General features: G+C 62.3%; 1 protein-coding gene and 1 long non-coding RNA gene across 4 annotated transcripts; one reads left to right on the top strand and one right to left on the bottom strand.

Annotated features, from left to right (window-relative positions):
• Positions 1-92: 92 nt before the first annotated feature.
• LOC122223163 lies at positions 93-4,758 on the top strand. Of its 2 annotated transcripts, XR_006204102.1 has the most exons (4): positions 93-451; positions 780-961; positions 4,009-4,132; positions 4,513-4,758. It is a non-coding gene; the product is annotated as an uncharacterized LOC122223163 (long non-coding RNA). The 2 variants fall into 2 exon arrangements; XR_006204101.1 differs by lacking the exons at positions 4,009-4,132; positions 4,513-4,758 and adding an exon at positions 1,764-2,353.
• A 4,427-nt stretch (positions 4,759-9,185) lies between these two features.
• On the bottom strand, positions 9,186-18,840 carry EXOC3L4 (exocyst complex component 3 like 4). 2 transcript variants are annotated; one of them, XM_042940711.1, is made up of 12 exons: positions 18,737-18,840; positions 17,812-18,218; positions 16,248-16,899; positions 15,372-15,483; positions 14,978-15,100; positions 14,513-14,613; positions 14,195-14,275; positions 12,543-12,657; positions 11,865-11,984; positions 11,620-11,772; positions 10,904-11,025; positions 9,186-9,755 (listed from the first exon to the last, which is right to left on the bottom strand). In XM_042940711.1, exons 2-12 carry the CDS (start codon positions 18,200-18,202, stop codon positions 9,563-9,565), a joined length of 2,163 nt encoding a protein of 720 aa, XP_042796645.1. In that variant the 5' UTR covers positions 18,203-18,218; positions 18,737-18,840; the 3' UTR covers positions 9,186-9,562. The 2 variants fall into 2 exon arrangements, with proteins under 2 accessions (XP_042796645.1, XP_042796646.1); XM_042940712.1 differs by having other exon boundaries at positions 17,812-18,183.
• Between the last annotated feature and the right edge of the window lie 1,352 nt (positions 18,841-20,192).

Raw genomic sequence — 20,192 nt, 5'->3', positions numbered from 1 at the left:
GCGGCACTGCTTGGCACCAGCCCGGGCGGGGTGGTGGGGCTGGCCGGGCGTCGCCGCGGCTTGGGGGCGCGGGAACCGCACCCTGGGCGGACGGGGACCCGCCAGGCGCTGGCATTGTCCGACCACGGCTTCTGATTGGCCGGCTGGAAGGGGCTCGGGACCTCTGTCCCGCGTCACAGAGCCAGCACCCGCCCCGGCTCCCGAGCTCTCTCCCCGCGGGGTCCCGGGGACCGTCCCACCCTGACTCCCTGGGCCGCGCGAGGGTTGCCCCCTCTGGGTAGAGCGTCCCCGCTCCGGGTATCCTGGAGGCAGCGGGGCGGCGCTGCTGGAGGAGGCGGGGAGGGGAAGGGGGCCGCAGGGCTGGCCAGCTACTGACACAGCGCACCGTGCTGGGGGCTTGGCATCCGCTCGTTCACAAGCCTGGCTCGAAAGGGGGTAACGGCTCAGAAAGGTGACGTGACCTCCAAGTCGCCCGAGGTTGCACACCGTGCTGCCGGACTCCCGCGGGGACACTTTCCCTTTCTGGGATTGGGGTGGGGCCGGGACGTCTTCCGAGGCACCAGGCCCAGACCCCTGCAGCTCAGGCTTGATCCTCACGCAGTGCAGCCTTGTCCTTACCGGCCTTGGGCAGGGCAGGCCCCTTTCTGGGCCTCAGTTTCCTCATCCAAACCCAGTTTCTCCCTCTCTCTGGGTCTGGGGGAGCGGGGGGGGGGGGGGGGGGCGTTGCTGGTGAAGAGCAACCATTAGCGCCTCACCCCCTTCCCCATTTCTTGTTTTAGGAATTCTTGCCTTCTGGAAAGAGTGGTGTCATTGAGGAATTCCCCAGCTGGGCACCAGCTTCCCTTTTACTTCTTGCTAGAGCCTCTGCCCCTTCCAACCTTTTGTTTGCCTCTGCCCTTGGTCTCTCTCCCCCAATGTGTGGATTCCTGCTCCCCGTACCAGCTGGGCAAAGATCTCTGAGGTCAGGGAGTAGGTGGGGTAGAGGGGAGCTGGGGGTGCCCTTTGCACTAAGAACTTCCTCTTCCTCCTTGGGAGTGGTGGTCAAGTACCAGGCTTGGGCTTGGCTATAGATCCTGTCCCTGGGGGGCACTTGTGGGGGGACCTCAGGAAATGGCAGTAAGACGGATTCCACACTCTCTTTCCTTAAGTCCCTGGTTGGGGGGGGGGGGGCGGTGACCATTGCAGAGGAGCCAACAGAGCCACAGTGCCCCGGGGCTGGGAGGGTCATTCCATTTCCTCCCTAGTGAACAGACTGTGGGGATGAAAGGCCACTCCCCCAAGTTCATCCAGCCAGACAGGGGCCAGGAGGGTGGGAGCCAAGGGGTCCTGGCTCATTGCCTCCTGTGGCCACATTGTGCAATCCCCACACTTTCCTGCCAGCCCTCCTCTCCTCTCCTCTCCCCAAACAGATTGGGAAATCACTGGAGAATCTGAAGTTTTCTGGGTCATTGTGGGTGTGTGTCCGGGGGAGGGGGTTGTCAGGCCCACACACCCCACCACCCATCAGAGCCCCAGATCCTGATCAGCAGAGACAGGACGGACACCTCACAGGGCAGGTGCTGGGCGGCCAACTTCATCCCTGGATGCCCAGGCTGCCCGGGCTCCCTCTCCATGGCCTCACCCTGGGCAGCAGCCAAGAGTTGGGAAAAGTTGCCTTCTCCTTTGTGGTCGTACCACTCACTTCCCCTTTCCCTGAGTTGAGATAGGAGGTCAAGTGCTTCCTACACGGAGCCCCCAACACAAGGGAAATCCTCTGAAAACAGGGCTGCATAGACGGCCAGGGGACGACAGCCAGTGGGGCAGATGCTGCTTTTATCCCGTCTGGAGAGATGAGGAAACCTCCCCAAGAGGCCAGACACTTCCAGAGAAGGCCAGCCAAGGATTCCACCCTCAGCAGGAAATGAGCATCAGATGCCGGTTGGGGGTGTTCCTGCCAGCTGCTGTCCCAGTGGCCACCTCCCTGAGGGATGGGTAGGGGAGAGCAGGCCAGCTCCACCCGGAAGAGAGGGGTGGACAGCAGGCAGAGCAGAGTGGCATCAGACCCCTCCAGCCTAGCCCGGAAGTCAAGTGTATCAGCTCCCGGCCAGCAGTAGCGGTCAGCTCCTCACCGGCAGCCCAGGGCTCAGAAGCCCAGGACAAAGCGAGTCGGCCTCCCTTCCCTCTGCTCAGAAATGACAGCTGGTTGGTTTTTAAAGTTGTGATGAAGTACACATAACGTAATTTCCCATTTTGACCATCTTAAGTATACGGTTCGGTGGTGTGTACATTATTATGCAATATTATTATTACTTCACCACCATCCCTCTCCAGAACATTTTTCACCTTGCAAGAATGAAATTCTGTACTTATTAAACGTTAACTCCCCGTTTCTTCTTCCCCGAGCCCCTGGCAACCACTGTTCCATTTTCTCTTTGTAAACTGGACTATTCCAAGCACCTCATAGAAGCGGAATCATAACAGCATTACTCCTTTTGTAACTGGCTTATGTCACTCAGCACGATGCCCCCAAGGGTCACCCGTGTTGTAGCTGAGTCAGACTCTCCTTCCTTTTTCCAACTGAATATTTCATTGTTTATGCAACACGGCCTGTCAGTGGACGCTTGGATTGCTGCTACCCTGTGGCCGTCGTGAGTGACGCTGCTTTGAACGTGGGTGTGCAAATACCTGTTTGAGACCCTGCTTTCAATTCTGAGGGTGGTCAGTTGACGTGTGTTGGCCTCCACAGGTGCCGAGCTCTGTTCTAAGTGCTTTACGCGCATTAGCAGACACTCCTTCATTACCCCGTTTTCACAGACGAGGGAAACAGAGGCACAGATAGGTCCAGTCATGTGCAGAAGGAGGGTGCAGCGTGGAGCAAGGGTCAGCAGGTGCAAAGGCCCAGGGAGGGGATCGCGCAGGAATGAAGGGCTGGGCTTCACTGGGAAGACCGGCCAAAGTGCCTCCGTCGCAAGGGCAGTGTTGACCGTGTGGTGGACTCCCCAGGACTGGGTGTCTAGGGCATTCCAGGATGTCACTGAGCCCTTCCCCCATGGCACAGGCCACTTCCTTTTGCGAGACGACTATGCATTTACCACCGCCCTAAACCAGCTCTCCAGTCCCACTTCTCCATGTCCGTCCCCGACCTGGGACCCTTCCCTCATCCTGGGGACGCCCCACTCACCAACGGCACTGGGCAGAGCCATTGTATCCCCTGTTGACAGATGAGGAAACTGAGTCTCAGAGTGTAAGTGGACACAGAGTTTGAGGCCTTGAGGCTGTGGTCCCTGCTGCCACTGACCTTTCCCAAAAGGGGAAGTCACTTGTTCAAGGGTATCTGAAGTTGCACCAGACCTCAGCTGGAGTCTGCTGACCTCCCCAGGGACCACGGGACGGCCAGGAGGGCTGACCGGGAACCTCCCTCACAGGGCATGCCCGCCCTCGCGCGCACTCACCAGGCCAAATGTTTACCAATAGATAGTGCCCCTCCCATCACCCATGAAGCCTCTCCCCTCCCCCCTCCCCCAGAGGAAGCCGGCAGCACAATCCCTTCAGCGTCTGCCTGATGGAGAAACTGAGGCAGGGGGAAATGGCTCCTGCAGCTGTTCCATGAGACTGGCCCACCTCAAGCCCAGCACTCTTCCAAGGAGTGCAGGGCAGTGCAAGTCAAGTTCAGCTCCTGTCTCTTCTGGCCTGGGGCTGCCCTGGGGCCCTTCTCCGAGTCCGTGGGATTTCCAGGAAAACGGCCAGGAGGCTTGCTCCCCCCAAAGGCCCCACCAATGGCAGAGGCCAGTCGCATGGCAGGGGCTCTCTGGGAATCTCAGCACCGCATGGGCCTGGCCAGGCGGGGACGACAGGGATGCTTCCCCGCAGCCTCTCAGGGCCTGGGTGCTGAGAACTCCCCCTCATCCGACAGGGCACCGGAAGCTGCGAGCTTCTGGATTTTGGAGAAGGAAGGCATGATGATGGGGATTTGGGCGCGAAGACCACCTGGCCCCTGGGGAGCTGCGTCACTCACATCTGTATTTTCAGACACGTGGCTCCATCCCTCAGGCCTCAGTCTTCCCTCCTGGAAGTGGAGGGGACACACGCTCAGGAGGTTGCCAGGAAAGGCTTACGAGAGACGTGCGTGCAAAGAGCAGTAACGCTCCTCTTGGTGAGTGCAAGCCACAAGCCAGGCTCTCATCCAGCACCATATTTGCGTTTTCTCATGTAACGCTTCCAATTTTACACCAGGAGATGGGGCCCAGAGAGGGAGAGTAACTTGCTCAATGTCACACAGCCAAGAAGGTGCAGAGCTGGGGTCCCAGCCCGGGGTGTCTGAATCCAGAAGCTGACTCTTACCGCTGCCCCGAATCCACAGGAAGGGGGGAAGCCGTAAATCGCGGAGCACAGCCAGGCAGGCACCCAGTGGGTGCCCCAGAAACCGCGGGGCTTTTCATGACATTCCTCTTTTCCAACATCCTGAGATTCCATGATTTGAGGATTCTGGCAATCTGACGGCGTTAGGTTCTTCATCACTTGCTCTGTTTACAGGACTGCCCGCGTCCCCAACCGCCTCCAGCAAGAGGTCTCATGGATGCCTGACATTTCATTATTCACGTATATTCCTCGGATGAGCATCGCTTTTTACAAAGGCCAGTATCCTGTGAGGATCCCCTGGTTGCTTCTGGGGAAGGATATAGGGGATGGGAATATGGAGACATCTCACCTTATAACCTTTTTGTACGTTTACAATTCTGAGCTATGTGGGGGCGCCTGGGTGGCTCACTCAGTTAAGCATCTGACTCTTGATTGAAATCAAGATCATATCTCACAGTTTGTGAGTTCGAGCCCCGTGTCAGGCTTTGTGTGGACAGCACCGAGCCTGCTTGGGGTTCTCTCTCTCCCTCTCTCTCTCAAAATCAGTAAGTAAACATTAACAAAAATTCTGAGCTGTGTGATTGTGTCACTATCCAAAATATTATGAGAGTTAAAAATGAAAACATTTCGGGGCGCCTGGGTGGCGCAGTCGGCTAAGCGTCCGACTTCAGCCAGGTCACGATCTCACGGTCCGTGAGTTCGAGCCCCGCGTCAGGCTCTGGGCTGATGGCTCAGAGCCTGGAGCCTGTTTCCGATTCTGTGTCTCCCTCTCTCTCTGCCCCTCCCCTGTTCATGCTCTGTCTCTCTCTGTGCCAAAAATAAAAATAAAAAACGTTGAAAAAAAAAAAATTAAAAAAAAAAAAATGAAAACATTTCACAAATAAATGTTAAAGGCCACTAACAGGTGGGGAGCTATACTGTGCAGAGTAGGGGAATCTTGAGAGGAGGAAAGTCTTTGCAATGGACCAGTCCAGGCCCCACGGGCCCCAGGAGAGGAGTGGACCCAGGGGTGGGCTTGACTTGTCTGGGGTTTAGTCCCCTCGAACCATTTCACCAGAGGAGGGCCTGGGGTGGGGCGGGGCTGGGGGGGGGGGACGGGCTGAGACCCTGGCAGCACTTGCCCAGGGGAGCTCCCGGCACCGGGCACATCTCTCCCACAAGAGGGCCTGCACTGCCACCAGGGGGGCCTGGTCCTCCCAGACCCAGGCCTCTGTGGAGCTGGCCCTCATCAGCAGCATTCCTTACAGGCCCCTCAGCACCCAGTGCTCCACAGCCAGCAGGGGAAGGGCGGGCCCTGACCGGGAGAAGGGCCCCTCTGGCCTGCTGGAGTTCCCAAAGGGACTTGGTGGCAGCAAAGGAAGGAAGTGACAATGCGGCTGGAGGGTGACTCTGGGAACACTGCAGCCTCCTCTCCCCTCCCCTGAAGGGGTGGGGGCCCCGTAAGGACGGCCTGCTGGCCGATGAGGGTGCCGCCCTATGTACGGGGGCTCCATGTGGTCAGGGGCCAGGAAGGAAGGGGCTGGGGTCACCAGGCAAGCAAGGAAGAGAGAGAGAGGCTGTACGGGGACAGAGGCGACACACTGTCATTCACAGCGTGCCCGGATCTGAGGACAGTCTCATCTACTCCCGCCCTCCCTCACCTATGGGGTGCTGCAGATGAGGGGACAGAGCCTCAGGGAGGAGATGGCCCCGGGTTACCAGCGAGGAGGGCAGAGCCGAGACCCGAAAACACTGCTGCCTGGTATGGCCCCGTGGGCTTGTACGGCACAACACTCTCCAGGGGAGCTGGGCCCAGCCACGAGTCCCAGCAGGGAGAGGAGCCCACAGAAGGCACGAGTCCGAGGCTGAGCTAGGGCGAGGCTCCTAGGTGACACTCCAGTCCCCGTCTGTCACCCCAGGATTGTCCTGGGGCTAGCAGGACTCTCAGGCTGTGGCTCACCATGTCCTGGGACCTGGGCACTCTGCCTTGGGCAGGGTGGCCCTCCGCATATTCTCACTGCCCTCCTCAGGTTGGGCTGGGGTCCCCAAAACTTCTCAGAGCGAGCCTTGTTTCAAGAGCCCGCAGGCTCGGGGCCAGAGGCCAGAAGCAACCCCCAAGCCAGGAAGGAACCCCAAGAAACGTGAGCATTGAAGGAAGCCAAGCTGAGCTGGAGAGGAAAGAGAAGGGAGCTGTGCAGGAGAAAGAGGGTGGCCAGACAGGGGCGGAACCAGGGATCAGCTGGGAGGGCCCAGGACCCGAGTTCTAGGGGCAGATCGGATGTCCTGCTCCACCTGGGGAGTGCAGACACGGGGCAAGGCCCCTCCGTCCCCAGGCACATTCCAGGAACACCCATGCGCACATGCTTCCTTGTCAGCCAGACAACCTGGCCTGCAAGTCCGGAAGCTGCCCTCTGGGGGCCAGCCCCTCCCCCACACTTGGCCCGGACAACAGGATGGCCAACGAAATACTCCAGGCTCTCCGCAAGGCCTCCTAAGACCTGGTGGGATGGGAGAGCCAGGGGGTCTGAGGCAGAATGGTCAGTGGCCAGAGTCCGGTGCCCCTGGCCTGGCCCACCTCTGGGCCCCACCGGCCTGACCACAGCCTCGGAGGGGCTGCTGTCCAGTCTCCTGTGCATCTCAGCTTGGCCTCGGGAAGCCAGCCCCTGCCTCCAGGCACTGCTGGGCTCACAGGAACACACACGAGGCACACATACCCGCCTGGGCACGAAGGTTCCTGCCAGGAAAATCCGATTTCCTGTCTCCAGGCCCAGACACACTCCGGAAGATGGCCCTGGGTCTCAGCCTGAATCCTCTCCACTGCAACAGGATGCTCCTGTCAGCGAGGGGCTCCCCCACTTTGGCACCTCCTCCCAGCCTCCTCCTGGGCGCCTTCCCCACTCACCGACCCCACCGGCCTCAGGCTTCGCTATCACTCAGAGGCCCCCACTCCTGCACCAGGGCCTTTTCAAGTTTTGCTTGCAGACCATGGCCCGGCCAGGCCCTGGGGATGGGATTACAAGAGAGCCAGGGATCTGGTTTTCTGGCTGGCTCGTATGTAACCCTTCCCAGCCTGGGGGGCACAGACAGCACCCCCATTTCACAGCTAGGAAAACAGAGGCATGGAGAAGTAAAGGAATGTGCCTACGGTCTCATGATGGGAAAGTGGCAGGGCTGGGACTGCACCCTTCCCCACCTCTGCAGCCTGCCTTGGGAACCCAGCCCCAGGGCTCTCACCCTAGCCTGGGGCTCAGGGGAGCGGGGGGGAGGGGCAGGCGTGTTAGGGCTGGGGTCAGGGCAGGCAGGGGCTGCCGGTGGGGGGGGCAGTTTCCGTGAGGAGACTGGGGCTCAAACATGGGGTATGGGCTCCCTAGGGAGAACCCGGCCAGGACCAAATCAAACCTTCTACGCCCCACCCCACCCAGCCTTGGACTCACCCAGGCCACTGATGGCTACTGAGGTCAAATGTGGAGTCTGGCTGGCCTGTCAGTCCCTGCCCTTCCTGGGGAAGGAGGTACCCCTCTGATACCTCCCTTCCTCCTGACTGTGAGGGTCTCAGGCTACCTGTGCTGGGGCCTGATGTGAAGCAACCTCTACCCTCTGCTGGCCTGATGTGAAGCAACCTCTACCCTCTACTGGCCTCAGTTTCCCCACAAAGGAAAGACACAGGACTGCTCGTCAGTGTCGACACTGGAACACACTGTCCCCATCCTTAGCCTGGAGCCCGGGAGCCCCAACCACTCCTGATCCTCACTCCTGCTCCTCCCACCCCACCCCACCCCTCTGCATTACCTGCTTAGGGAAGGCTGGACACCCAGGCCTCCTGCCCGCCCACCCCTGACCCCCGTGTATCCACGGAGGGGCTGCCCCTGGTCCCTGCTCCCTCTCCCTTCAGCACCCCAACAAGACGCAGTTCTCCAGCCTTGGTGTAGGGATTGTGGCAGACCCGCCCCTGGCTGTCCACAGTGTAGGGAGATGGGCCTGAAAGGAGCTAGGGGAGTCAGATCCCCCACCGGCCTGGCCCTGCAGCCTTTCAGAACTCTCGCCTTGTCCTTGGGAGGCTCAACTTCACTGGGTTCTTAGAACCTTGGCCCACCTGCCGTTCCTTGCTCCCCACCTCTGCCAAGGTCAAGGTCAGGCTCATGGGGGGTCTGCTGCAGAGGGATGGGCCAGGAAGGCACCTATCACTGTCTGCCTCAGCGTCTACCCCACCCCCTCCACACGCACACACCATCTCAGCACTCAGCCTCCCTGGCAAGCTGGAGGCTGCCAATGCAAATGGGTTTCTCAGCAGCCTTGCCAGAGGCTAGAGTCAAATTTCAGTGCCAGCTTTCCGGGAGAGAAGAACCAGGGGATGGGGGTGGATAACAGGTGCACAGTGGGGCAATCTCCTTGCAGCCCTGCCGGCCAAGCTGAGACCGGTAGGATCATGACCCCACCCCCCCACCACACACACACACACACACACACACACACACTCTCCAGGGCTGACACTTGCCCTGCACCAGTCCTACAGCTTTTGCTGCTGGGAAGTCCCTGTCACATCTAACCCAAATACTTCAGGCTGCAGAACAAGCCTCGGCCTTTTCTTGTCTCCTAGGGGCCCAGGCCTGTTAGAACAGGACAGAACAGTGCCAACTCCTGCTGGGTGAGGCGCACTTGGCACATGAGGCCAGTGCACCCAGGATCCCAGGGCTGAAGACTGTTTTTCTCTGCAGCCACAGGCACGAGCCTTCCCAGCTCTGGGCCTGCCTCAGTCTCCCCATTTGTGCAATGTACAGGAAAGGACCATCTACCAAATGGAGTCACCATAGAACCTTCCATCCCGACCCCTTGGTACCTGGAGACTCAGACCGTCAACTTGGCCCTGCCCCCTCTTTAGGGAGGCACCGTTTTAATTCACCTTTATTTTAAAAATAAATACTCTCTGCTTCACTTTCAGACTGGGGGTGGTGCTGGACCGTTAGGCCGGGAGGCAGTATTGAAAGGAACCTCCGCCACCCCCAAACACTCTCCCACAAATGCCTGAAATGCCTCTCTTCGTGCTGTTCCTTCTGGTAAGCAACCACGCACAGCTGAGGACAAACGTCGTGTGATTACGGGCTTCAAGGTTGGGGGCAGGGCTGAGAGCGCCTCCCTAGACTCCCAGCCTGGGGCTTAGTGTCTGGGTGATGCCTGCGTGAAGGTGCTGACCCCTCAGTTAATGCGGCCCCCCACCTGAGGCCCGCCCCCTCCGAGACCCGGAGCATTAGATGCAGGTGATCAGCAGGTCCACGGAGGTAGGCACTTGGATCTCCTCGAAGAGCACACGGCCGCCAGCAGCCCCAGAGCCCTCTGCCTTGGCCGCAGCCCTCAGCAGGCCCTGGGCACGCTGCAAGAGGCGCTGGTTCCGACGGCGGCCCAGTCTGCGCAGCGCCAGAATGGCCAGCACGTGGTCGCGCCTGCAAAGACACGCCCCTATCACTGCAGGCCCCGCATCTCCGTGGCACTTCCAGCCTCGAGCGAGGCGAGCCCCTGGGCCCAAGTGCGGGTGTCCCCGGCATTCCCGGAAGCTGGCCCGAGAAAGGCTGCGAATGACGGAAGCAGGAGGGGCAGGGCCCTGGACAGCGTGGCTGGGCCTCGAAGGGGGCTGAGCTGGGTGGGGAGGGGAAGGGGCATGCCCGTGGGGGAACACAGTCTAAGCAGAGGTTCAAAGATCAGTGGAGTGAGAGAAGAGATAAGGCCTCAAGGACAGCGGGTCCAGGCCCAGAGGTGTCGGAGGCCTCTTCCTGTGAGCACTGTGCGGGGAGCCACAGACAGGCAGCGAGGAGAGAGGCCCAAGCACAGCACTAGCAGTGCCGCCTCCAGGAATGGGGGTGGGGCGGGGGGGGGGGGGGAGGCAGACAGGGGCAGGCAGCCAAGAGTAGAGAAGCCCCAGGAACCGGGGGGAACCCCGCAGCACTGTGGGGGAAGTAGTCACTCCAGGCCAAAGGCGGAGACAGTCCGAGCTGGGGAAAAGGGCTTTGTCCCAGGCTCTCTGCGACCTCCCCATCCCGGAATCTCCAAGGCTATGGAGAGATTCGGGCTGGAATTTCCACGGGTTCGATGACTCACCATCCCCCCCCACCTCCCCTCCAAACCCCGGAATCAAAGCCTCTTTCCTCTTGGCCAGGTCTCAGGAGTCCCGGGCTGCCAATAGGGCTTTCTCGTAGAGGGGGCGTCTCCCCTTCAGACTCCGGGACGGGTACTTGTCCCCATCCTCGGACGCATGAGGAGGGGCCCCGACCCCCTCACACTCTAGAGGCCTCGGGACCCCAAGGCACCGAACGCCAAATCCGAGAACAGCGGTAGAAAGAGGGGCCGCCCCGGCTCTCACGCCCCGCCCCCGCTCCGCGCCTGAAGGTCAAGGGCCACCCCGCACGCCCGGGACCTCACGCACCTGCGCACGAGCCCGCGCCCGATGCCGGCCCCGCTCCGTACGGAACGCGCTGCACCTCCCTCTGGTTCCTCCCCTGCCCCCCCTCCAGAGCCACAGGGACCCTTCTGAAGGCCCCGGTCCCCCGACCCCGGGGTCGGCGGCGCCCAATGAGGGAGCAGGTGGGGAACGGACCTGATGTCTGGGTAGCTCCCGATGAGTGTCTCCAGGTGCCGCCCGATGTCGTCCTTGTAAGTCTCGCCGAGAATGTCAGCGACGCATGGGATAGCCTGGCCCAGCCACGTGGCCTCTGAGCCCTGCGGGGACAGGGAGCCTCCTAGGGCACGGGCCGGGTCGCCTCCCGCGGGAGCCCCCTTGCCACCCCTGCCTGCAGCCCCAACACTAATGCACCGTCCCCCGCTGTGACTGCACGGGCGGCGTTAGGGGACTCGGGTCTTGGCGCTGTGGACGGAGCCGCAGCACTTTCAGAGAGGTCTTCCGGTCTCTGCGCAGGTGGGTAAACCGAGACCCGGGCCCGGAAGTCCTGCCGGGAATCCTACAGCGCATCCGCGCCGGCGTAAGGAACAGGTGCCCAGGCTCCAAAGGCTGGGTCAGGGATGCTGGAGGGGCCTCCCGGAGCCCCCGCCCCTTGGCTGCTCACTTCGCCGAGGGCCGTATGCAAATATATGGAAATGATCCCACCTGGCCCCGCCCCCGCTGTGCCAGCGCTCCCAAACCCTCTCTCCCGGTTGCTGCAGAGTGGGGACAACCACCTCTGCCAAAGCCGCCCCAGGGGGCTCTTGCGGAGCCCCCCCTCCCGGAAATGAGAATAGGGGGTGCCAGGGGAGGCTCCTCACGCCAGAGGCCCTAGGAGGAGGCGAGCACTGGGGGCAGTCAGTCGATGCTCCTACCAAGCCCTGGAAGGTGTTGCCAATGGCCTGGGCGTCGAGGCCCATCTTCTGGGAGCCAGTCACGCGATCGACACCGCGGAACCGCTCACGAGGACTCAGCACCTGTGCCAGGTATTCACGGACCACGTATCGGTGTGCCTCCTGCAGAGTCTCCTGGGCCGTCGGGGGATCAGGGCCAGGGTCAGAGTCAGAGTCACAGGCCCCAGCCCAGGGCACGGCCCCACCAGAGCCCTGTCCCGAAATACCTGTGCCCGCAGTGGGGCCACGTGCTCCAGGTGATGGGCGAAGGCCACCACTTTGTCCATGAGGGGCTGCAGCACGTCGTGTGTCAGCCAGGCCTTGGTACACAGGACCCTGAAAAGCGGCTGGGGGCAGAGGGGGACAGGAGTCTTCTAACCCTCCTCAAACCGTCTCCTCCTCATCCCCTAGACCCTCTCCTCAGAGCCAGTGCGTGGCTCCTAACAGGGGTGTTTCAGGCCGATGGGCAATCTGTCGCCAGGAAGAAACTTTGGGGGGACTGACCCCCTTCTAATGTCACCCGAGTAACAGCTCTCTCAGCCATGAATGTCATTTAGCCTCTTGCAAGGATGACTCCTCCAAGCCCTGAGCTCCAGGGGACAGGGTTTGAGTTTGAGCCTCTAGGCAGGCCCTGCCTAGGGGAGCCTGGGGAGGCCTTGAGGGGTGGGGTGAGGGGTCTGGTTCCTTGAACACACCCTCTCTGAGAGTCTCAAGTAGGTAGGCGTTTCCTGACCTCCCTGCTCAACTAGGAATTTATCTGGGTCCCTTGCCCGCCCCCCAAAGCACCACCCCCGAAACTGCCCCTGAGGTGAGGGAGTGCTGGGACTTGGGGGCCCCAGGCTCCAGGGCACAGGACGCAGCCGCTGGGTGTGGAAAGTGGGGAGAGAAGGGCCTGTCCCACTCACTTGCACATCATACTGCAAGCCTTGGAGCAGCCGCTTCTGGAAGACACAGATGGCGGCCACTAGAGGTTTCTCCAGCTCCTCAAAGGTTCCTGGGAACCTGGCCAGAAGACTGGTCCTGGGGAGGGGCCAGGACAGGAGACGGAGTGGGCGAGGAAGAGCAGGCTGTGGAACAAGCTCCGGTAGACAGCCGCGGAGGCCAGGAGCCATTCACTTAGACTATAATGTGAAGGGCAGCCCCTGGGGCTGTACAGTGTAGTAGCCCTGAAGGCACAGTCGGGTGAGAAGATGGCTCCAAAGCCCCAGGAGCTGATCCCGGAGGGAAGGGCAGCAGGGTGACGGTGGCGTCCCCACTGCATCGCAGAACGCCCCTGTGGTGTCTCTGGGTCAAACCTCCAACCGTCTTGGTGATGAGACAGGGCAGCCTGGCCATGACTGGCACAGAGGCCCTCCCCTGAGCCTCCTAACTGCCTCTCTGAAGGTGACAATGTCCCCCATTTCAAACCCACCCCGTCACACACTTTCAAGGAGACCGAGGGCCAGGCTATGCCCAGTCCTCAGAACAGGGACACAGAAAGGCAAGGCTAAAAAGTTCCATCAGGGGCTGGGTCAGAGGCTGCCTACCAAGGGGCAGAGAATGTTTCCTGGGGCTGAAGGGGACGGACCAGCCTGGCATCGATTAGGGTTGAGAGAGTGTTAGACAAGTGGTCCTCATCATGGTCGTGCTTGGATTCAGACAAGCGTGGTTCAGGTCCCAGGTCCAGCACATACTGGACGGTGCATGATGGTGGGCCGGTGGCACTCCTTTTCTGAGCCTCCACTTGTCCCAGTACATGGGGACACTGCCCTCGGGACGAAATACATCAGGCGGGTAAAGCTCCAGCTCAGTGCCTGGATCTCAAGCGCTCACAAAAAGTGAATACGAAATGATTCCCTCTAGGGCGTGGAGCCCCACATCTCCATCTGACAGATGACAAAAGGAGGCACAGAAGGGGGAAGTGACTTATCTCTAGGCACACAGGGAGCAGGTGGCAGAGCTGGGATCAGAACCCAGACTGCGCAGCTCAAAGTCCATGGCCGTACCTGCTGCAGCATAATGTGGGGTACACCGGAGGCCCAGGAGGGGGGCAGCCACTGCCTGCAGAAAGGGGAGGCATCTGCCTTCTGGGGGCAGAGGGACCCAGGGTAGTGGGGAAGAGGAGGGAGTGTCTTTAAAAAGGAAGCCGGCCAACTTGGGTGAATGGAGGAAAGAAAGGAGCCCAGGATGGCGTGCGACGCGGGGGGGGGGGGGGGGGGGGGGGGGCGGGGGAGGGGCGGGGGGGGGCGGGGGTGGGTGGGACACACTGGGCAGACAACAGGCGATAACTGGGGTGGCTGGAATTTGTTAGCCTCTGCTCAGCGTTGAAACTCCCTGCATCCCTTCCAGGGCCTCACCCCTGCGGGGAGGAGGGAGGACCTTCCAGCGGGGGCGGGAGCTGCGAGGCGGGTGCCCTCCTGGGAGGCTTTCCGGGAAGTCCCTCCATTGAACATGGTCCAGACTGCTCAATGCGCGCCGGCCGCCACGGGAGCCTACGGCTTCCCGGTTCCCCGAGCTCGCGCGCCCCCTGCTGGCCGCGCCAGGCACCTCCCTGCGGAGGAGCAGGGTGGAGACCCACCTGAGCTCCTCGCAGGCGTTGATGCTGGCGCCCAGATGAGCTTCGCTCACCGCCTCCGACTGTAGAAAAGCCTTTTCAAACCTGGGGGCGAAGTACGCAAAAGCCTTAGGGACCCTTACCCGTGGCGCGATGACCTGGGGTCTGCCCTCCCCCTCAGGTCCCTACCCAGACCCGGGGCCTTATAAGAAGGCTCCTCTCTCTCATCTGTCCCTGGATCTCGGACTCTGAGCAAACAGGATGGCCCTTCCCCAGGGACGACCACCATCCTTACCCTGGTCCCTCCACCCACCCCACCCTGGGCCAAGGATATGCCTGCACCTGGGCAGAAAGAGGCCGAGTGCCCGCGCGCAGATACGCAGGGTGGTGGCCTCCAGTTCTGCAGAGATGGCACCGGCCGCCTTCACATGCTCAGCCACGAGCTGTAAGAGATGCCACGTGCTGAACCCACGTCGAAGCCCAGATCCCACCTGATGCCCCCTGTCCCTCACCTGTGGCCCAATGACGTCTCCAACCTGCCCTGCTCCGGTGGTCTCGGCTTTAGCTTCCAGCAGCCTCCCGGCACCCCCACATCCGCGGGCCACTTGCTAAGCTGGGCGCTGTGCCCTGGCACTCCCAGCCTGGCTGGCGACCCAGGGTCCCTGATTCCACCCAGGTGGGGCCTCAGGCTCTCGCCCACTGGGGAAGGGAGGTTGGGACTGGATCGTATGGCTCTGGGTGTCCCCACCTGGAAGGGGACAGACACCACCTGAGGCCCAAACATACGTCCCCCCTCCCAAGACTCACCATGTGGATGTCGATGGACAGAGGCGTGTGGTAGAGGCCCTGGAGCACATCGGGGGCCTCAGCGGCCACCCAGCGGCTCTGTTCCAGCTGCAGGATGCTGTCGAAGCAGCTTGTGATCTTGGTCTGTGCGAGGTAGGGACAGGGGCACAGTGAGCCCCTCCCAAGAGGGAGGCGTGGGTCCCCCTACCTTCGGAGCCCTGTCCTGGGCCCTGGGAGAAACTGACCCACCCTGCTGGGGCCCAGGCCCGTGCTGAAGGCCACAGGGTGAGGAGTGGCTCTCCCCTGAGCGAGGCCACACACCCAGGGTGATTCTGGGCTCCACACTTCCCCACAGGGAGGCAGCCACATTCAGCCTGGATGGCGCCCCTCAGGCCCTGCCCCTCGAAGGCCTCACCTCTAGGAAGCTGGTGTAGTCGCTCTCCAGGCGCGCCCACACACTGGGTGCCAGGAGTGGGGGCAGCGGCTCCGTGGACAGAGTCAGGTCCGGGGCACCGAGGAAGTCAGGACTGGAAGGCAGGGTAGGGGCTGAGGGTCTGGGCCCGGCTCTGATGCACTAGTGGCTGCCCCAATTTCCCCCTGGCCAAAACCTAGGCACCCAAGCACCACACAGCTCAGGGACCTGCCACTATCCAAGCCGCACCAGGGAGGCCCAGGTAGCTGTCCGAGGCCACACAGCAAATTAATGAGCCCCGGAGCTTAGGCACCCTCCTCCCACCCGCTCTCTGGCCTTCGGAGCTGAGGAGGGCTCAGCAGCGAAGGAAACCCACCCCGTCACTCAGCGCCGGGCTGGAGCTGGGAGCTGTCGGCGCGCCGGGCCCCGTACCCAGGTGCCCATCCAAGGGGAAGAGTGCGGGTGAAGTCCAACCCGCGCCGGGCATCTCTGAGCCACGGTTGTGTCCTGCCTGGGTGAGGGGCCCTTTTCTAAACGCTCAACGGCATCCTGGGGACTAGCAGAGGCCTCCATCTGGGCTCCCTGTCAGGGAAGCAACCTCCCCTCAGACGCTGTCCCGCTCGCGGGACCGGGTGCCTCGGGTAGCACCGTAGGAAAACCCCGGCGGCAGAGTACCGCGGCCCAGACGAGGGGAAAGAAAAGAACGTCAAAGTCCCCGGGATCTCTGCCGCCCACCCACCAGCCCTCTCCCGGGAAGAAAGAGAGAAAAGGTGCCCAGGGCTCCTCGGGGCGGGCGCCCAAAGGCCTCCGGGTGGGCAGGGCCAGGTGGGCGATACCGGCCTCCCCTCGCCCGGCTCGGCGCTCTGGCTGGGGCCTCACCTGCCGTAGACATTGGCGGTCCAGTCCAGCAGGACGTAGAGCTGCTCGCAGCCCCGGGCGTCGCGCGCGAGCTCCTGGAGGCGCTGGGCCACCGCGCCGTGGAAGGCGCGCAGGTAGGCCTCCCACGCCGGGAGGCCGGCGGCCGAGTAGGCGGGCTGCACCTGCAGCCGCACCTTGCGCAGGTCGCGGCGAACCGAGCCGCCGAGCTCGGCCAGAAGCCGGGCCAGGCCCGACGCGCCCTCGGCCGCCCCCGCGGCGTCCCCAGCGCCCGCCTGCCGCACGCGCTCCTGCGCGCTCCGCGTCACCGCGTCCTCCCAGTGCCGCCGCCAGCGGCGCGGCGTGAGCAGGAAGTCGCCGTCGGCGGGGGGCACCGGGTGGGCCTCCTCCTCGGCGCGCACCACGCGGGCCAGCTCGGCGAGCGTGGCCGCGTCCACGCCGCCCGGGCCCAGCGTCTCGCGCACGATGGCGCGGATCTCCGCCGCCAGCCCGTCGTAGAGCAGGCACACGTCCATGGCGCGCCGAGCGAGGCCGGTGGGGTCCTGCTCGAAGGCGCCCGAGGCTTTCTGCGCCAGGAGCCGCGTCTCCAGCTGCCGCAGCTGCTCGAAGGCCGCCAGCAGCTGCCGCTCCGTGATGAGGTCCGCCACAGATTTGCCTTTGGCAAGGACAGGCAGGGAGAGGGCGGTGGGGGGTGCCGCGCCGGAACCTCGGCCCCCAACCAAGGCCTGTGGGCCCCGTTCTCGCCCACCGGGAGCTGGGCCGCCTGGCCCCAGCGCTCCCCTAAGGTCTGCTGCAGGAGCAACGGCCCCCACCTGCGGGGAATCGTCCCTCGGAATCACTCTGGAGGAGGGGTAACCCCAAGCCCCGAACCTGGCTGAAAGCAGCAGCTGGGATCAGGCCCTGCCCTCCCCGCTTTCGGTCCCTACCTCCTCCCCTGCTCCCAGCTCTGCTGAGCTGGGCCTGGTGGCCTCATGTTGCTGTCTTGACTGCAGGTCTGTTGGGGTCAGAGCTCAGCCTGGGCGCGTCCTGTCCCTGTGCCCAGCTCCCACGCTCCTTGCTGTTCCCTGCTCTGGGCCAGCCCCCAGCCCCTAGCAGCCCTCTACTTCCACCTGCAGCCCCCCCTTTGGAGCCCAGCGCCAATGCATCCTGCGCCCGCAGCCCTCCTGAGCTCCCCTCCAGGCCCATTGCTGCCACGCACCCCCCGCGGCCCTGTGCTCCGAGAGGACCAGCGCCTTATCCATCACTCTAGTTTGGCCAGGGGCCAGGCTGTGGAAGTCTGTGGAGAGGTGAGGGTTCTGGAGTCCTACAGATGTGGGTTCAACTCCCATTTATCCACTTCCTGGCTGTGGGATGTGAGGCAGATCACTAACCTCTCTGAGCCTGACTTAGCTCGCTCTGGCCTCTCTGAGCTGCCCGGTGGATGCTCCCCTGCTTGAAAGGCTGGGAGAATGTAAAATGCAGTTGTGCATGGGGGTGTTTGGGGGAGCTGTCGGGAAGCCTGGGCTGTGCTGCTCCCTCTTTGGCCTCAGTTTCCTCCCATGCTTGGTATCCTTTGTGAAGCTCTCACCTTCCTCCTGTCCTGGTTCCTCAGGCCCCACCCCAGTGGTTGACGGCCGGCTGCCACCATCCGTGACGCCTGAGGGCCCCTCTGGGCCGCGGGCCCCCCCTGGTGCAGCAGCCGGGCCATCATCCCGGGGGCGCCGTAAGGATCGCAGGAAGTGGGAGCTGCGTCGGAGCAGGCCAACGTCCTCCCCGGGGACCTGGCCCAAGGCCCGCCGGCCTGCCCTGGAGAAGGCCCGCCGAAGGGTGCCCAGGCCGGGCCGAGTGTCCTCACGGTGGGTGCTGGGCATGTCCCCACTGCTTGCCTGCTGAGTGTCCTGCTCTGGGGTCTGCAGCTTATCAGACTCCTCAGGGCTGTGCGGTTCTGGCCAGGAGGTCACTGTCGGTGATAACGACATGTTGGCAGCAGGAAAGCTGGGGATGAAAAGGAGTCTCAGGAGGCCTGGGGTGGGGTGGGGGGGCAGCCCTGGGGAATGGGCACAGAAACCTCGTGAGAGCCCTGTGAGACCTGGAGGGGCCCAGTGGCTTGGCTTGGTCAGAGAAGCTTCTCCCAGAGATGACCCCCAAGCTGTCACCGGGCAGCTCTCACGGCCGGAGCTCTCTCCGTGCCACACCGCAGCTGGCACTGAGATGTAGACAGACAGGTACTTCCTTCGGGAAAACTTCCCTGATACCATCTTCCGAAGGGTACCCCCAGGTGCCCACCCTCTCTGGCTCTGCCAGGCCATCATCAGAGTTGGAGAGGGGGGTTTAAACAGACAGATTCTGGGGGCACAGCCGAGACGGCAGCCCGCGGTCCCCAGGGCTGGGCCCAGCAACCACATCCAGGATTTCCTGGACTTTAGGTCCTGAGGCCTAAGCCTAACTGCCCAATCTCCCCACCACCTAACATTCACTGCCCACCGCCCCCCCCTGCCAAGCCCTCAGCTCACCCCCATTCAGCCCATCAGGTCCAACTATTTCTGCTCAGAGGGAGGCTCAGGGATCCCTCCCTGGAAGAGGCTCCTTCTGTTTAGACCTGGAGGGAGGCAGGGTCAGGCTTGAGGTCTGTGGCCACCCGCGGCTGCCCCCAGGGGCTTATCTGCTTATCCCAGCCTTGCAGCCCTGTGGGCGGGGGTGGTGGGAGGGGCCCCGGGTCTATATTTAACCAGGGGCTGGGGCTCCCCGAGGCTGTTCCTCACCGGTGCATCTCCCCACCACCCACCCCTCCTGCGCTCCGGCCACTCCCCTGTAAGGGGTGGGTGGGGGTCCCTAGGGCATGGAGGTGCAAAGCAGGGGCTGCCTAAGTCCCACCCTGGGCTCCAGGCCCTCCCCAGGCTGCACCCACTCTCCTTTTAAGCACAGCCCAGTGGTGTTTGATTTTCTGGCTTTAGGTTAAGCTGGGGTGGGAGAGAGGAGAGAGATTTCATAGCCTGCTGGGACCTCCCACACACCCCATCGTGAGGGTGTTGTGTGGGGGTGGGGGGGGGCTGTGTTAGATCAGCAAGATCTTACTTAAGCCTTGGAGAGAGCAGCCAAAAGGAGGGCTGGACCTACTGAAGTCACTGACCAACCAGAGGCCAGAACCCCGAGACCTCTCCAGGCTGCCCCCATCCCTGGGACAAAGGTCAGGCTGGAGCCGGCACCTGACCCTTAGGTGACATCGGGTGGAATCCCTCTCCCCAGGCCCCCATTTTGCCTGCCTATTGGGATAGGCAGGGCCCGGACCCTCATCCACCCCTCTATGCCCTCCAGCGATGTCTGTCCAGGGGTCAGACATTTGAGGGGTCGGCTGAGGCCTACCTTCCTCTTCCCAGATGCCATGTGACAGCTGGACAGAGGCCTCACCGAGAGAGGGGCAGGCCCAGATGATTGATGAGGCCTTATCTGCCCTGCCCAGGCCACAGGTCTTTGTCGTCTCCTGGTGCCAGGACTCACTTTGTCCTCTCCTGGCACCTCTCCTGCCCTGACTCAGACTGACCCATGCACACACAGAACATTGTCACAAGAGCTCTTTGCACCCTGCCCCTCCCCGACTCCCCTCTTCCTGGTGCCCCTCAGCATCCAGCAGGCTCTGAGTGATGATGAGAATCATCTGGGCCTGTGCTGTGCCCAGATGCAGTTCAAGCTCTATCACCAGGGGGACGTGGGGACAGGACAAGTGGGCCCTACCTTGGTTGAGTAGAGCTCACACTTAGTAAGCACCTACTGTGTGCCCAGCCCACGGCCTGGCATACATCAGATGCCCGTAACAACAAAGTCGTAGGGTGTCATTCCATTTCATAGATGAGAAAACAGGCTCAGAAAGGGGCAGGGCCTTGCCTCTAGTCACACAGCCCCCCACGGGGAGCCTCAGCCAGCCCAGGCCTGTGTGGAAAGGGGAGCAGAGGCTGGGCTCCCACATCTTCC

Source organism: Panthera leo, chromosome B3 (assembly GCF_018350215.1).
Source record: "Panthera leo isolate Ple1 chromosome B3, P.leo_Ple1_pat1.1, whole genome shotgun sequence".
In the NCBI taxonomy this organism is placed as follows: Eukaryota; Metazoa; Chordata; class Mammalia; order Carnivora; family Felidae; genus Panthera; species Panthera leo.
The sequence above is the reverse complement of the archived record's forward strand: the minus strand, read 5'-3'. Positions and strand labels throughout refer to the sequence as shown.